At 53.8% G+C, this 18,217-nt stretch overlaps 1 protein-coding gene across 1 annotated transcript; it reads right to left on the bottom strand.

The window, feature by feature from the left end:
* Window positions 1-14,234: 14,234 nt before the first annotated feature.
* LOC149348163 (uncharacterized) lies at window positions 14,235-15,710 on the bottom strand. The gene has a single exon (XM_089541692.1). The coding sequence runs from the start codon at window positions 15,708-15,710 to the stop codon at window positions 14,238-14,240; it is 1,473 nt and encodes a 490-aa protein (XP_089397818.1). The 3' UTR covers window positions 14,235-14,237.
* Window positions 15,711-18,217: the final 2,507 nt, after the last annotated feature.

Below are 18,217 nucleotides of genomic sequence, written 5' to 3'. Positions count from 1 at the left end.
GGCGTATCCTCGGGCATTGGCGTCCGCACATTGGTTCCCTTTGACAGCTTCATGGCCTGGTGTCCACGTGATGAAGCAACTCGTAAAAGTGATCGTCCTCGCCTTGAGTATGTGAATGGCTGCAGTGGATATGCGTCCACTGCTGTATCTTCTGCACGCCTCTTGCGAGTCTGTAATGATGTGTGCATGGGGCTCGTCACTCTGCTGGGTGATGGCGAGTGCAATTGCTGCTTCCTCAGCCTCGAGGATGTTGTTGGTTTTTATCGAAGCGCAGTTGATTTCCCTGAGCTGGCATCCACCACGCTGGCTACCGAGCCGTATCGGTGTCTGTATGTTGTTGCGTCAACGTATAATACGTTTTTTTCCCCGGCGAAGCTTCTTTCGTGGAATTCAGAACTTGCCTTTCTTCTCGCCTTATGTATATCGGGATGCATGTTTTTAGGAATCGGGCTGATCTCAATGATCCTCCTGATTTCATTTGGAACGCTCTCTGTGCTATTGATTTCTTTCAAAGCGTCCCTCATGCCGAGCAACCGCAGCGTGTTTCGGCCTGTTGCGGACAGTACCAGTCTTGTTTTCTGCGCGAGAAGGTGGGCCTCGATATGTTCTTGTACTGTGTTGTTTATGCCCAGTTTAAGGAATTTCTCCGTCGAAGTGTTGACCGGCAGTCCGAGAGCGCATTTGTATGCTTTTCTAAGAATTGCCTCTAACTGCTCCTTTTCTTGCTCGAGCGGTGTTTGGTAGGGGACGCCGTATAAGATCCTACTGACCACGAGGGCCTGTACTAGCCTACATGTGTCTTCCTCCTTCATACCTCTTCTTCTGTTGGAAATTCTTGCAATCATCCTGGTGATCTGTGCTGTGGTATTTGCTAGCTGTCTGACCGTGTGATCAATACGACGGTTGCTTTGGATCCACATGCCAAGGATCTTAACTTTCGATACTTCCGGAACCTTCGTTTCCCCTATGTAGATATCTATGGAGTTTTGCAGATCATACCCTTGTCTGTAGACTCTGAGCACCTCGGATTTTTCAGGAGAGCATGCGAGTCCACAGTGTCGGGCGTATGCGTTGACCGTGTCTGCTGCTCGCTGAAGAAGCTCTTGTTTTTCTCCTAAGGATCCCCTTGTCACCCAGATTGTGACATCATCTGCGTAGATGGCATGCCTGATTCCTTCAATTTCAATATATGAGAGAGGGGTGTATCTGTCCTCGCTTCGGCGAGCACGGCTGCGGCCGCTTACCTGTTTTTTCAGCAGCGTCCCAAAGGACGCTGCTGAAAAAACAGGTAAGCGGCCGCAGCCGTGCTCGCCGAAGCGAGGACAGATACACCCCTCTCTCATATATATCGGCGGACCCCATACCGCACTGTAAAAGGACTGGGAGGCGGCCCTGCTCAGCTGCCAGGAACTATCGGCCCAACAGGTCCTGGTTCGGCGGACTTTTGTAGCGGTCTCGACCAACGGGATCCCGGAATGAGGGACTCCGCCTAGTATTGTAAGGGGTGAGACCCATAAGGGGCCTCTCCCCGAGCACCTCTCTGTAAAATACTAAATAAATGCCTTTCACCACCACCACCACTGTAACGGAAAGGAGGAAGGTAGGAGTAAAAGAAGGAAGAGAGAAAGAGGTGCCGCAGTGGAGGTCTAAGGAATAATTACGACCACCTGGGGATCTTTAACGTGCGCTGACATCGCACAGCACACGGGTGCCTCTTCCGTTTCGCCTTCATCGAAACGCGGCCGCCGCGGTCAGGTTCGAATTTGGGTACTCGCCATTTGCGTGGTTTGGTGTATATAAAATTGGCAGTGGCTTAGGTCTGCTACGCCAGGATATAGGTAGCGTGAGGTGAGGGCGAGGTGTACAGATCTCAGTGGACACCTGAACCAGAGGCAAGGCGCATAACTGCCCTCTTGGAACAGTGGACACCTGAACCATGCTTTAAGCTAAGCCGTGGTAGTGACAGGTGTGCGCTGCATGCGTTCGCATTAACAACGTTGTGCCAGAAACGCGGATCTGAATGTATAGGCCGCAGGCGTTCGTTGTGTTCGTTGGCGTTGGCGTTGACCACGTTTACCCTCCGATCATTTTAAGGAAAGGAAGTGCGCATAATGGCTCCCTGGCTCAGTGAATGCCTGAATCGTGCTTAATTACGTGGGGTGATGAGAGAGATGTGAGCTGGAGGCATTGACATGGTTGTGCCAGAAACGCGGCCCTTAAGCCGTAGGCCATCGGCGTTCATTGTGTTCATTGCCGTTGGCGTTGACAACGTTTTACACTCCGATCATTTTAAGGAAAGGAAGGCGAGCGCGCGGCGATGCACACCAGCTGTGCGTAGCGAAGTCACTTGCTCCTCGCGGTTTGACCGTACATATTCCATAGCCAATTTTCTCATGCGCGAGAGAGAGAGAGAGAGAAAACTTTATTACAACAGGAAGTCGGGGCACGCCCCAGGGTCCCCGCACGACCCCACTCCACTCAAGTGTTTATATTCCTGAGGTCCATAACACTGGCAGCCCGGCCGGTGGCGATGGTCTGCACGGCCGGGTCCTCCGAGCGCAGCAGGGTCTCCCAGTCCTCCCAGGTCTTCGGGTTCTCTAGGCCCCGCGGGGGAGGGTCTGCCGGGCAGAGGGAAAGGATGTGGAGGGAAGAAGCGAAGGGTTCTGGGCATAGGGCGCATGCCGGAGTAGGGAAGGAGGGATGATAGTGGGCTAGGGTAAGGGGTGAGGGGAGAGTGTGTGTCTGTAAGCTGCGCCAGAGTGTTGCGTGTCTGTTATCTACGGAGGGGTGGGGCGGAGGGTACAGCTGGCGTGAGGCTCTGTATACCTGGGTCAGCTCACTGAATGAGTGCATGCGCTCCTTCGTGAATCCCGCATCCGAGGCCACCTGAGCCCGGTTTAAAGAACCTCGGGCTAAAAGGTTGGCGGCCTCGTTTCCGGGATTCCCGGAGTGCGCAGGCACCCATATCAGCTCTCTTGGCGGGGCGGGGGTGCATCAGGCGAGTACAGTATGCCAAAAGCAGGGACATGGAATTGGCCTCGAGAAAAATTTAGAATCGCAGCTTTTGAATCACTGAAAATGTACCGGGCTTCCGTGCGGGTGATTGCGAGTGCAATGGCGGCTTCCTCTGCATGCTCTGTGGAGGTGTCGGGAGGGAGAGGTAGTGAGTTGAGGGCAGATAAAGAGGAGTTCACCACAGCTGCTGTCGCTTTCATCACCCGTGCAGGCAGCGTCCACCCATACGGCGTCCGGCTTGGAGCCGTACGCTCGATGGAGTGCCTTCGCACGGGCTCTGCGGCGCTGCACATGGTGGGACGGGTGCATGTTCCTCGGGAGCGGCCTGATGAGGAGCTCCTGGTGAAGGGATCGTGGGATGGCGAGGAGGGTTGGGTCGTTGGCAGGTATTCTGATTCCGAGGGAGTCCAGGATATACCGACTTGTGGATGTTTTTGTGAGCCTGATGTATTGGGCCTGTCGATGGGCCTCCACCAGTTCCCCGATCGTGTTGTGGAGGCCCAAGCCTAGTAATCTGTCTGTGGGTGTGTTGAGAGGAAGATGAAGTGCTACTGTGAATGCCTTGCGAATCAAAGCAAGCAAAGCAAATTGCGAATCAAAGGCATGAATGAGGCGACATAGGTCACGCTCCTTCATGCCTCTATGATGTCCCGAAACCCTGCGGATGAGGTGCGATATCGCGCCTACAACCTGCTTGAGTTTCTTCAGAGTGGCGGTGTTTTTGCCATCGTTCTGGATGTGCAGACGCAATACACGGAGGGTTCCAACCTCAGGTACCGGGTCACCATTAAGTTCAATGGCAATGGGGGAGCGGGGACAGCGGTGGTTCTTAGGATGGATGAGGAGCAGTTCGGACTTCTCTGGGGAGCAAGACAGTCCGATGGTCCGTGCGTAATTTTGGGTGAGGGTGGCTGCTTCCTGTAAGGTGTTCTCTATGTCGCCGTCACTGCCGTGGGTGGTCCACAGGGTGATATCATCGGCATTACTTTTCTTATTATTGCGAAAGCATTACTAGGCTATGTCGGCGGGTTTGTGTCCGCAAATAACGAGTTGGTAGCAGTTGCGGGGATGTATAATGAGAAATTGTCTAAAATGTAGTTATAATCAATGGTGGATGATGTGAGGATGCCGGGCAAAAATTTGGTGGCAATCGGATCGTTCATTAATTAGAGCCAAAAAAAGCGACGAAAAGTGTGCGTGGCCGGGGAGCGAGTGGCGGGAATTTTGAATCGCCGGAAGTATTGTACCACATGACGCCCCACGTGACCTACCACGTGTTGTACAACGTGACCGGATGGGCGGGCGGAGCCAACGCGGCGCCAAATTTGCATGCCAGAATGAATACTTGGGTGAATGATTTGAGGGCGGGGGTAAAGCTAATCAAATTCTAATCAATACTATGCAATTATAAAAAGGTGGAGAGTAAATGGAGGTGAAGGGCATTAAGTGGTAATTAGGGCGAAATTATTGTAAATGAAGGTAGGATATTCAATCAATCAATCAATCATTCATTTTATTTCCTTAGTAAAGGAGGAGTACGGGACTAAAAGCTCGAACAGCTTGACGAGGTCCCGACCCCTTGTTAGTTGGCATGACAGCGATGACGGCCAGTCTTACACAAAAAAATAAAAAAATATCACAGAGCAACGGGTAATACAGAATGAAACAAGACGGCAATCAATCGGAGAAGCAACAATAGCTTTGGTTTGGTTTATGGGGTTTAACGTCCCAAAGCGACTAAGGCTATGAGAGACGCCGTAGTGGAGGGCTCCGGAAATTTCGACCACCTGGGGTTCTTTAACGTGCACTGACATCGATAGGTAATACAGATAAATCGACACACATAACCTGATTAAATGATACAATCGGGTGAATTAAGCTGAATTAGGAAACCGATTGTGAATTAATTTTGAAAGAATGAATTAAATTTCAATAAAGCGAATTAAATACATCAATTGTTTCGCATTTCCAGTGCGGTTTCCGCAATGACCTCTAACGTTTTGTGCGAAAACCCTGGCATCACCCGAAACACGTGGCAGGCATGCGTGGAAGATACGCGGTACGCGAATGACGTCATCACCATGCCTCGAGCAATAGGCCGTCGGCCTTCATTGGGTTCATTGGCGCTGGCGTTGACAACAATGTTGACTCCGTTGATTTTGAGGGAAGTGAACGCGCATAACTGGCTAACCTGCCTAGAATTATTAATTAATCATGAGAAACCGCTAACACTTCTTCGTATAGTTCTCTGTCGAAATCAAATGTTCTCCTCCTCTTCGTATTTGAAAAAACATGTTGCGAATATTTATGAAACAGTGAGACACTATTCAATGCTACAATGAGTGTTTCAATTAAACTTGGCGAGCGACAGCACTCGTGGTTTGTCTTTTGCAGCCATACCTGCTTCTGTATTATGGCTTCAATGTAGTGTTTATTGTAGTGTGTGATATTTTTTTATGTGCTCTGGTTCGAAGACAAAGCCGCATTGGCTACATTAAAAGTTTCCTTGATTGCATGGTTTGTTCACGTTATGAAGCGAAAAGTTACACTAGGCTCGTCATCAACGCGCTTCGCGTGAGCCGGAGGCCAGATTTGCCACTTCACTTCTGTGCAAGCGCAAAACCAAGCGGCCTCACGTGCAGCGCAGGTGGCCGCCAACTCCGTAATTAAAAAAGAATAAAAATAAGCACAGAAACGAGAATAAAGAAAGAATTGAAAGAACCAAAATATGAGAAATAAAAAAATAAATAAAAGACAAATATTGCGCCTGGAAACGCTCATACCTCGCTTGGCACCTTACAGCGCCGTAAGGGAAGGAAAATGAAAAGAAAATTGGTTTTAAGGGCCTGTCTCTCTCATATCTCCGTGGATACCCTAGCCGCACCGTGAGGGGCTTAAGGAAAATGGAATGAAATGAAAATTGGTTTTAGGGAAAGGTAATGCCTCTTTCTCTCATATCTTGGTGTACACCCGAAAGGAATGGACACCACAGTACATGTCTCTAAAGCAACCTTCTAAGACAGCACCGTATTCACTACACGAGCGTCTACTCCTCCGCCTCCGTACAGGCAGTGTGAGGACGGCCGAACGCGGTGCTCCCAGTGCATTGTGCACGAACTGCGACAGCCATGACGTCGAACCAAGCGTAACTGAACTTTTTAGCTTGTATATCCAGGCTTAATCACAGCTAAGCCCCTGCCAATTTTTTATTGCGAAAGCAATACTACTTTCACTTTCAAGCCTTTGCGGTGCGACGGCGGTGCACATGAAATGACCTTTCGCATGACCTCTGTGTGACGTCACGCCGAAGAGCTGGGCGACCATCTCGCGCCGTCCGTGTGCGACGGCGGTGCACATGAACGGCGGCCTAACTACCGCTCTCTCCGCCAGGCGCGCCACAGGTGTTGTGACGTCACGCCGAAGAGCTGGGCGAGCATCTCGAGCCGTCCTTGTGGGACGGCGGTGCACATGAACGGCGGCCTAACTCCCGCTCTCTCCGCCAGGAGCGCCACAGGTGTTATGACGTCAGGCCGAAGAGCTGGGCGACGTCGGTGCGCATGAACGGCGGTCTAACATTACATTAGATTAGATTAGATTACATTAGATTGGATTTGATTGGATTGCATTGGATTGGATTTTATAACCGATGCATCACCACAAGTCTAACCACAAGCACCACCACCAGCTACACTACCAGCTGAACCATGGCGTAGGTACGGATATTGCTTTCGCAATTACCGGGGTTAACCAAGCTAAGCCGCAGCGAATTTTTTAATGCGGGAAGATAACTCGGCTCATTGTGCGAAAACCCTTCCATCACCCGAAACACGTGGTAGATACGCGGTACTGGAACGGCGTCATCCCCACTCCTGGAGCAATAAACAGGCCGCCCGCCTGATTGGGTTCACCGAAGCTGGCGTTGACAGTAGTGTAGACTCCGTTGATTTTGAGGTGGAAGCCTTTAATGCCTCATCGTTGTTAGCAGGAGTTGTCGACAGAAATGTCACGCTTTTCAATTGGCCGAAACGGTCATGACGTCATAGCTCGCGAATTTCAAACGCGGCCAATTGTACAATGGCTAGTAACCATGCAACCAATTAAAGGGATCGTATAGTGATGCTCTAAGTAAGTGGTACTGAGTTTAGGTAATTAGTTAATTAGCCAATTAGCCTAATTAACCTTTCTAGTCAGGTCAGATAAATAAAGAAAACCGAGTAGGAAACTGGTCGAGCTCGGGAATCGGACCCGGTATTCGGAGTGCGAGACGAGCATGCTAACCACTCCGCCATGCCAGCTCGATGGTTTGGAATGAACAAAGGTGCGTCTAGTGACTACGGTGTCTTCGCTCACTCCCGTCTTCCTCCCGTCCCGTTACGGCGAGGTTTACGAGTCCACCGAGATATGAGAAACAGTTTCATTTCCTTTCCTCAAAAACCAAATTACCGACGAGCAAGGCGTAAAACCGAACGGGCGATGGCGTCCGGTGGACTCCCTGGCAGCGTTGCAAGACGCTGTCGCGTTAAAATCTTAACCACGCATCAGTGACACAAGCAGCAACACTGCGCTTAAGGCTTTCGCCTCACCGCACTTTAGGTCAACAAAGTGCCCCCTGTATTTTTTTGAGGAAAGTAAGGGTGCATAACTGGTTAACCTGGCAAACCTGGCTAACTGGCGCATAACCCGCTAATCAGTGAACGCTTATAACTATCCCTCAACATGTCCATACCCTTGGCGTTGTTAAAACCTTTCTTCGAAACGTCCGGCGTCGCTATCACATCCCAGTATCACAACCATGCACATGTATTACAGACACTGGAGAACGCCATTTGGGTAGACGCCGCCTGCACAACGCTTGAAGCTGGAGCAGTCAGTTACAATCCATCCGTACCCCACCGACCCTCTCTCCGTCTTCTCCCGAATCTAGGCTTTGTCGTGACTCAGCTTGTGATAATTTAACAAAACTTCTGTTTGGGCTAGATGGTGCATAGCTTATTTTGAAACGAATTCAAGCGCACAACAACACGCACACAAGAGAGGAAAGACACAGGACAGGCGCTAACTTCATCTGAGATGAAGTTAGCGCACAACAACATCTGAGATGTTGTTGTGCGCTTGAATTCGTTTCAAAATCAGCTTGTGACCCGCGTTTGACCAGACGACGTCCCCAAAGAAGGATGCGGCGCTGAGAAAGGGTCTGCGGTATTAAGGCGGAAGCCTTTAATGCCTCATTGTTGTAAGCAGGATTTGTCGACAGAAATGTCACGCTTTTCAATTGGTCGAAACGGTCGTGACGTCACGGTGCGCGATTTTCAAACGAGGCCAACTACTTAGGCTAGTAACCATGCAATCAATTAAAGGGATCGCATAGTGATGCTCCAAGTAAGTGGCAATGAGTTTAGTTAATTGCTTTATCACCAAATTAGCCTAATTAACCCTTGTAGTCAAGCAAGATAAATAAATAAAAGCGAGTAGGAAATTGGTAGTTCGGGAATCGAACCCCAGTCTCCGGAGCGCGAGACGAGCATGCGAACCACTCCGCCATGCCAGCTCGACGGTTTGGAATGAACAAAGGCGCGTCTAGTGAATACGGTGTCTTTGTTCACTCCCATCTTCCTCCCTTCCCGTTACGGCGAGGTTGAGGTGTGCACCCAGATATGCGAAACAGATAATTTCCGTCGCCGCAGTTGAGGCCCGCGGCGTCGCAAGGTCAACATGTGTTTTTGGTGACACAGAGCCGCTTGCAACCATGTTGCTGCACTTCAGGAATTCGCAGCGCACTTGCAATTTCTCCTCTCCCATTCCCACGGGTTGACTCTGCAACGAGTGACTCCACGTGCTATAGTGCTGTGCAAATTTGATTGGTGCCCAAGTTGGGGAAATGTGCCTGATGTTTGATCGGCCTTGCCTGATGGAGGGTAGGAACCTTAGGAGATTTAAGGACGGTGCTGAGTGCGAAAGGACGCTCTAGGCCCTGACGATAAGGCTCATCCAGTCGCTCGACGTTATGAACTCTTAGTGTTTGATTCTTTGCTCTTCTTATCTTCAGTATGTAAATAAGTTTCTTAAAAGTACCAGTAAACCCGCTTGTTTTCCGATTTCCAAATTTCGAAGCTTCAGCGTTTCCTCAGCCCGAAGGCTCAACACGCTACCAAACGGAGTTTCATACTTTCAACTGCGCAAAAAAACACGGACACAAGGTAGAAGGCACGACACGAGCGCAGACTATCAACTAAATTTTTATTTCAGGAATCAGGTGCTTATAAACGCTCAAAAATAACCCAGGGCACAGACGAATAGAAACAAACGCAACACAATCACGAACATTTGGCGCGTGATTGTGTTCATTAAACAAAACAAAACCCCAAGACAACGAAAAAACCCGACAGGTGGCATCCGGTCAGGCCAACGTTCCGTACTTCCTACTCATGCAAAGATAATTGCGTAGGAAAGGTATCTCCTCATCCAGCAGGCCGACGGAAGGCGAAGCGACGCATGTATCTGGTTTTTTTCTTGATGAGATATGCTTCCACTATCTCCCTGCATATCTGGTCTCGGTGTCTGAATAAGATTGTGGTCTTATTCAGATGTTTAAAGCATCCATGGAAATTCCTGCAGTGCAAAGCAAGCTTAGACGAGACCGCGCCCTTCGAAGACCTGCGGTGCTCCGCCATCCGCTCATTAATACACCGACCCGTCTGGCCGATGCATGACCTACCACATACACGGAACAAAACGCGGAACAAAACGAGTGCAGTAATGTTTGTTTGCTCACAGCACTTGTGTGAACTCTTTTGCATACCTGAGGTGCAACGAGGTGAAAGGTACTGCGGAAGTACACCGCAGGAGAAAATGGAGGAGGGAGTTTTACTCCGCGGTTGGTTTGAGGTCGAGGGGTCTAAGGCACGAGAAAGCGACGGCGTGTCGTCAGCAATAAGAGCGCATTTGAAGCTCGCGGTAAATTCTTCATGCAAAACACAGCAGGGAAAAATATACTCTCGCTGACCACGAGGAACGAATTACTGTTTCAACGGAGATATAGGGAGCGCGAACAAGTTATTGGTTTTGAGTACATACAAGTAGCTGTCTGACGTCTCGGTGTACTCTTTAATGTTCGCTGCAATGGAACGCATTAAGACGAGGGCAGATGAGGAAACATAGCACTAGCCTTGACAGCATTGCACCTGATGTATGAAACACACTACATGCATTTGCGACGGACATTGCCCAGTGGGCTTGCGAGAAAAATCGATTATCCTGCCAATGTTTATAATTCATACTCTTGTCCCCCACCTCATATTGCCAAAACACTGCTTCGTAATTTCAACTACCTTGAAGAGAACTTTATTGAAACGTTGTCTGAAAAGAGATCGCTCGGTTGTACAAAGTTACAGTGCGACGACTGATGTCCCCCACACACATTGATACAGAACGGCGACTAATGTCGCGCGACACACAAAGGTACAGAACCGCGACTATTGTCGCTCGACACAAAAAAATGTTACAGAACGGCGACTCGCCCGCCATTCGTATCCATGAAGAGAAGTTTATTGGACTGATTATTCATACAAAGGGATCATAGTCCCTCACAAAGACAAAAACACCAAGGCAGCGACTAGTGTCGCTCGGTACAAACAAGCTATGAAACAAGAACAAGACGGCGACTGCTGCCGCCGTTCACACAAAATCATTCACAGCACAAAATGTTCAAAGGGTCCATAATGTCCAGGCATCGCGGCGAAGCACGCTCACTAAATACGATGAACGCGCACCGACACCGCGCACCACATACTCAATACGGCAGGAGCCGCACCGTCACGCGGCCCCCGCTGGCGGCGATGAAGCGGGTGCTCCACCGCCGCAGGAACTCGTCTTCTGGGAGGGTCACATGATCTAAACACGCCTGTTGAAACAGGCGCGCCCGAACCCTCTGCAGCATGGGGAACATGGCGCGTTGAGGCCGGCCCTGCAAGGAAGCGACGCCTCTCTGGCGCCACAAAACAAAGGCCCCAACACACAGCAAGAGCCGCACAAATGCGTCGCGCGGCCTGGTGTGCGAGTCGAGGCTAACAAAAAACATGCGCGACATCAGCCTCCAAAAAGTGCGCGCTACGACGCACTCAAAAAGCGCGTGTTCGGGGGTCTCTGTCGCACCGCACTGGGGACACCGAGTAGAAGGAGCGATGCCCCACGCGGCGATGCGGACCCCCGTTGGGAGGACTCTCCAGCCTCGCAGCCAGCCGAAGTCGCGGACGTCTGGTGGTACCCAGTGCGACGTCAAGTCTCGCCACCGTACCCGCCTGCTCCGCTCTAGCTGTTCAGGTGTAGCCTCCTTGATGGCAAGGAGCTCGCAAACGCGGGAGGCCTGCGTCTGAGAGACGTCGACCTCGGGCAGGGTGGTGGTGAGAGACTCGGCCGTCCGACAGACGTACCGGAAGAACGCCGGCTGCCGTTCGGCTGAAGGACCTACGAGTTCACCAAAAAAGAGCCGCCGCGAAGTCCCGAGAAGGTAGGCGAGGAGCCCTCTTCCCGGGTAGTCGGTGGCGTCGACCAGGTCGCGGACGCCTCGAACAGCAAGCACGCTGCACATTGTGCGCAAATTGGGCAGGCTGAACCCGCACATGCGCGTGGGAAGACGGAGGAGCGCGCGAGCGACGGTCTCCGTTTTTCCCGCCCAGAAAAAACTGCCACAGAGAGTGGCCAAGCGGCGCGTAAAGGTGCGCGGCGGACAAGCGACGCGAGCTATATAATAGAGCGGCGCGCACACCGATGACCTGATGATAAACGCGCGTTCCGACAGCGACAGGCGGAAACGCGCTGCTACTGTCAGGCGTCGCTCAGCGGTCGCTCTCAACTCGGTCCACGAGTCGCGGGCTACCTCCCCCGAGGAGAGGAACACGACTCCTAGCACCTTACAAGCCGGGACCCACTCCACCTCGCCCAGCAGGTCCGACGCGAAGGCCCCGAAACGCAGAGCCTTGCTCTTGCCCCTGTTGAGGAGGCCGCCGGACAGCTCGCTGTAACTGGAAAAAAGCCGTACAAACGCTACGAAGCTGTCCGCGTCCCTCAGAAACAAGGACACGTCGTCAGCGTACGCTGACACCTTCACCTGGCCCTGGCCAGGCAAAGGGAAACCGCGAATCGATGGAGACTCTGCTACGCGACGCAAGAGCGGGTCTAAACATAACACGAAGAGCATAGGTGACAGGGGACAACCCTGGCGAATACCGCGCTCTATCCCGAAACGTGCGGTCAACGCCCCGTTGAAGAGCAAGCGAGCTGTAAGATCGGAGTACAGCCGCTCCAACCGCTCTACGAACTCCGGCGGAAAGCCGAAAGCCCCGAGAACTCCAAAAAGGTATCGGTGCTCGACCCGATCGAAGGCTTTAGCCTGATCGAGAGAGACAAAACAACCCGGAATTCCTGTTCTCGAGGTGAACGTGAAGAAGTCACGCGTTAGTGCGAGAGACGAGAACACCGAGCGTCCAGGCACGCTGCAGGTCTGCGCAGGGCTTACGAGCACCGATAAAACCTTACTCAACCTTTTAGCCAGCAGTGACGCCACGATCTTGTAGTCTGCGTTTAGCAGAGTGATCGGGCGCCACGCCTGCGGGTCAGATCGACACCCGCCAGGCTTCAGGATGAGCACTACGCGGCTCTCTCGAAAAGACTCCGGCCTCTCGCCGTCCCTGACGAAGGCGTTCACCATCTGGAGGAGGTGATCCTCCAGGACGGTGTAAAACCTAGCATAAAAGCTGATGGGAATGCCGTCAGGGCCTGGAGCTGAGGCGGCGTTCATGCCCTTAACGGTGGCGAAGAGCTCTTCCGCGCCTACAGGAGCGCTCAGCTGCGCGCCGAGATCGCTCGGGACCTGCGGTAGCGTAGCGCAGAAACTACGGAGGGAGTCCGTGAAAGAGGCGTCGTCCCGCCTTTCGGCCTCGGAAGCAAACAGCTGCGAAAAGTGGCGCGTAAATGCGTCAGAGATGTCAGCCGCGCTGCTGCTCCTGGTACCGTCCGGCAAAACTACCTCCTCCACGCGGGCCTGTCGCTCCTCGTCAAGGCTACCTGCCCGTACTTGGCGTAATACGGTCGGATCGGAAACCGGTCGGCCCTGTACGAGCGCCCTACTTGCTGTCCGCGATGACTGACGCAGGAGTGTGTGGTAGCGCGCCTTCAAGATGTTCAAGTAATCGCGCATGGTGAAAGTAAGCGGCGCGCCGCGCTGCACGGCGCGTATACGAGCGAGGGTGATGTTAATTTCGCCCGTTATTCGCCTACGGCGTTGGCGCCCTTCGGTGATAAGGAGCGCGCGCCATTCCGCCTTTCGCTCGTCCCAGGTAATGCGCGTCGCGGCGCGTCCACCCGGGTTTCCCAGCGCATGTTCAAGGGCTATCACGCTCGACCAATCTGTCAGCAGACATGGGTCCATACGCCACGCTTCCAAACGTGGGGCGCGCTTGCCTATGTCCAGTACTGCTGACAGTGGTCGATGGTCGCTAATGCGCGGTGTACCCGGGGGGAACGCGAGCACATTGCAGGCCACCAATAAACACTCGAGCTCTCGAGGGAACAAGAACTTGTCAATTCTGCTCGCTGAGCTGCCCCGCTCCCAAGTTCCACCAAAACAACCATCGTGAAGCTTAACCCACGCGTCGGTCAAACCAAACTGAATACAAATATCCCGCAGAGACCGGGCCCCGGCGTAGGGTCGCCCCTGGCCTCGACCGCGAACGTCTCGTACGGGATCCAGAACACAGTTAAAATCGCCAACGAGAAAGCAAGGGTAACAATCTAGCATAAAAGAATCTAGCGAATCAAAGAAGCTAGAAGAGTCGGAGTGGCGGGCCGGCGCGTAAACCACCAACGCTCTGACACGCATTCCACCGAGGAAGAAGTCGACAGCGAGGGTGCGGCCGTCCACGCCGTAGGTGCAATGCGCGCCAGAGCGCAGGGAACTGTTGACAAAAACGACGCCAACACCGCACGAAACAGAACAGGTTAACGAAAAAAAAGCTTCAACACAAAAACGAGACTTAAAATCAGTGACCTCGCGTGGGCAGCGTAAGTTACACTCTTGCAAAAATAGGATGTCGACGCCCTGTGCGCGGGCGAAGTGCATCACCTCTCTCTGCTTGTCCGGCGACCGAAATCCCTGAACATTCAGGGAAAGGAGATGCACTAACGCCATGATAGTGAGACAGGGTGCCGACGTAGTGGTGACACGTCTAAGTAGCCCCGCCATGAGCGGAGCTGGGTGCGGACTTTTTTGCGTGGGGCGGGGCAGCGCCATCTAAGTTATCATCAGAGCTATCCTGCCTGGCGTGCTTACCCGCGAGCTTACCCGTGTCCATATCCTCAACGGGGGGCGCGCGCAGGTCAAGTGGCTGGCTCATCGACACTGAAGCGAGCGGTGTTCCGGATGCCGACTCCGACGCGTCGGGGGCGTGCGAGGCGGTCAGGCTGGTGGTTCGTCGCCCGTCCTTCTTCCCGGGCGGCGGTCGACGGGGCGTAGGACGGGGCAGGCCCTGGTCGGTCGACGTGGTGAGGGCCGCGCGCTGCTCACAGGTGAGGTCCCCCGTGAGGCGCAGCACAGAGCCGCTGTCGATGGGCCCACCCTCCTCGGTCGAGGAGGTGGAGGACTCGGAGTCCCGGCTCACCTCGTCAGCCGAACCGAAAGGTGCGAGCGACTCGGGAGAGAACGCCCCCGTTGTGTCGGAGACGGTCGGGGACGAGGGCGAGCCGAACGCGAAGAGCTCCAGGGAGCCCTCCGCCTGCGCGCCGGCAGCCGAGGTGGTCGGGCTGCCTGCAGCAGGCACTGCAGCTGGGTCCTCCTCAGGGGTCTCGGCCAGATGGTGTTCGGCCTGGACCTCCTTGGGGGTCTCCACCGGGGTGGTCTCCACCCGGTCCACCTGGGGGCTGTCGGCAGGGCGGTGCGCAGCGGTGGGCTGCTGCTGGTCGTCGGCAGCTCCCTTGGGCAGCTCGGGCCGGGAGGTCGCTGGTTTCCTGGCGGCAGCCGCGTCTGCGTAGGAACGCGGCCGCAGGCAATCGGCTGCTGCGTGGGGGCCGCCGCATCGCCGGCACGCCGCTTGGCATCCGGCCGTATCGTGGCCAAACGCCTCGCAGCGCGAGCACCGCGGCGTGCGGCACGTCGCGCCAACGTGGCCCTCCTGCCCGCAGCGCGAGCACACTTTCCGCACGCCACGATAATCACACATGGCGCGGTGGCCCAGCACCGAGATGTAGTTTGGCACGGGCTTGCGCATTTCCATGCGCACGAGACGCTGCCCGTTGCCGACGTGCCGCCGGCCCTTGAGAACTGGGTGGCTCACCTCGAGCACTTTCCCGTAGGGGCTGAGTGCCGAGGCGAGCGAGGCGTCACCCACGAAGAGCGGCAGCTGGAAGACGGTGATGTTGACCACGGCTGGACCCACGCAGGCGACCGGGACAGGGGTGCCGTTGATGTGAAAGGCCCCCTCTGCAATCAGCTTCTGAGCCGCCGCAGCCGAGGCAACGGCGACGCAAAACTTGAAACCCCCTTGGTGCTGGAGGGACTCCAGCCCCTTGGGGCCAACGACGTCCTCGATGCCGTCGACAATGTCGTCGGCCGAAGTTTCGGTTTTCACCTCGAAGGTGAAGCAGTGCGCCTTCGGGGGAGGCGCTCGAAAAGTCGGTCCTCCGGGGGGACCGGTTGACGCCATGTTGGTGCCGGGTACGGGACCGGGTTCGGTAGGCGGGACGCTGGTGGGGGTTGGGGGGCCGCGGACAGCACCTCCACCAGGCTCCTGGGAGGGCAGGGGGGCGGCAGGAATTCCCGGGCTGCCGGCCGGTAGCCGGGCGCCCGGGCGGCGGTCCTCCAGGGGGGCGACGCCTCCTGCTGGGGGCGGGCTGGCGGCGTCCAGGGGTCCGCTTCGCTTCGGGCTGGGTTGTGCGGCTTAACCTACAAGCACGCTACATGCCAAGCACTCTAAGCAATCTAAGTAGCACTGCTCTCGTATCTATACGTTTCAAAATGCCCACAAAAGTATTTTACCATGCAGAAAAAGGTGAGCAGTAATTTTACTTATTCCCAAATTTGTTTGGAGCTTTAAACAGATTCCAACAAAATGTCTAATAGACAAAGGCACATGAACCAAGTTTCATGTCTGCATTTCAATGGCTTTTGGTGGCAGACCCACCCCACTCATTTAGGAGCCAGGTGCAAAACATTGGTTTTTAAACAAAGGGAGGGCCTGTAATCGTCTAAATCCAGGTGGACACTTCAGCCTAGACAAGAGGGAGCCTTGGAAGGAATGTAAAGGGGAAAAGAGAGAATGAGGTGCCGTTTTAGACATACGGCTCGCGAGCGAGTGATAATTCATTCACTTAGCGCTCATGCCTTCTACTCCAATAGGACAACAAATAAATCAATTTTCCCGAAAGGTAAATTGGTAAATTGGTTTTTGAAGAAAGGAAATGGCGCAGTATCTGTCTCACATATCTCGGCGGACACCTGAAGCGCGCCGTAAGGGAAGGGAGGAAGGTGGGAGTGAAAGAAGAAAGAGAGAAAGACGTGCCGAAGAGGTCTCCGGAATAATTTCGACCACCTGCGGATCTTTAATGTGCACTGACATCGCACAGCACACGGGCGCCTCTTGCGTTTCGCCTCCATCGAAACGCGGCCGCCGTGGTCGGGTTCGAACCCGGGTACTCCGGCTCGGCAGACGAGCGCCTGAAAGGACATGCGCTGGAATTTGCTCCCTTTTACTCCTCAACCCTGAAAAGGGAGAACGGGTGAATCAAGGAGTGAAACGCTAGGGTTAGACTTAGCGGATGCTTCAGTGACTGTAAGGGGGCCTGGATCAGTGGTTAGGCGCTCGTCTACCTTGGTGGAAAGCCCACAGGCATACAGAGCCTCCCGCAAGCTCTCCCCCCCTCCCCACCCCTCCATAGATAACAAACACGCAACACTCTGGCGCAGACTACAGACACACACTCCGCCCTCACCCCTTAACCTAGCCCACTATCATTCATCCTTTCCCACTCCCGCGTGTGCCCTACGCCCAGAACCCTTCGCTTCTTCCGTCCACATCCTTTCCCTCTGCTCGGCGGACGCTCCCCCGCGGGACCTAGAGAACCTCAAGACCTTGGAGGACTGGGAGACCCTGCTGCGCTCGGAGGACCCGGCCGTGCAGGCCATCGCCACTGGCCGTGCTGCGTGTTATGGACCTCAGGAACATAAACACTTGAGTGTAGTGGGGTCGTGCGGGCACCCTGGGGCGTGCCCCGAATTCCTCTGTAAATAAAGTTTTCTCTCTCTCTCTCTCTTTGCTCTTATCTTTCAACTCTCTTCTATCTGCACGTTGCAGCGCTGGTGGCTCGGATGGAGCTAGTCGGCAGACCCTTGCACTTTCCTTTTCATCCTTCTCTCAGTCGCAAGCAACCCAACCAGCCACTCGTGTAGTAGCTAAAATTGGTAAATTGGTATTTGAGGAAAGGAAATGGAGCAGTATGTGTCTCACATATCCCGGTGGACACCTGAACCGCGCCGTTGAGGAAAGCAGGAATGTGGGAGTGACACAAGAAAAAGAGAAAGAGGTGCTGTAGTGGAGGTCTCTCAAATAATTTCCACCGCCCGGGGATATTCAACGTATACTGACGTGTATAGGTATGGTATTGGGGCACTGGGGTATCGGTACAGCAGCGTCTTCGCTTCGGCTGACGCGGCTGTTGCGACGCGCGTCTGTTCTTTCACTCTTTCTTCTCATATCTTCGCGACGTTAAACCCCATAAACCAAACCAAACCATTCAATTCTCAGCTGTCTCCACGTGGCAGCGGTGGTGGCTCAGCTCGAACCAGTTGGCAGGCCCGGGCAATTTCCTTTTCATCCTTCTTTCAGTCGCATCAACAGCAAGAGCGCAGCACACGGGTTCCTTTTGCGTTCCGCCTCAATAGAAACGCAGCCGCCGCGGTCGAGTTCGAACCCGGGTACTCCGACCCGATAGGCGAGCGCCTTAAGCACTCAGCCACCGCCGCGGATGGTAGTAGAGGCTGCGCCAAACCGGGTTCGGAAATGAGTTTGTTTTCAATCGAAGCCAAGTGGCGGCCTTGATATTAAGGATGTATCGACAAGAGGATATTAAGTCACCCTTGTCTATAGTGTTGTGTGATGTACATGTCAAACACTAAGTGGTCGCACCCCGTTAAGCCCTCGACGAGCCCACCAGC

Source organism: Amblyomma mixtum, chromosome 4 (assembly GCF_055824585.1).
Source record: "Amblyomma mixtum isolate Tamu chromosome 4, ASM5582458v1, whole genome shotgun sequence".
NCBI lineage: Eukaryota > Metazoa > Arthropoda > Arachnida > Ixodida > Ixodidae > Amblyomma > Amblyomma mixtum.
This window is presented reverse-complemented; position numbering and strand designations above follow the sequence as displayed.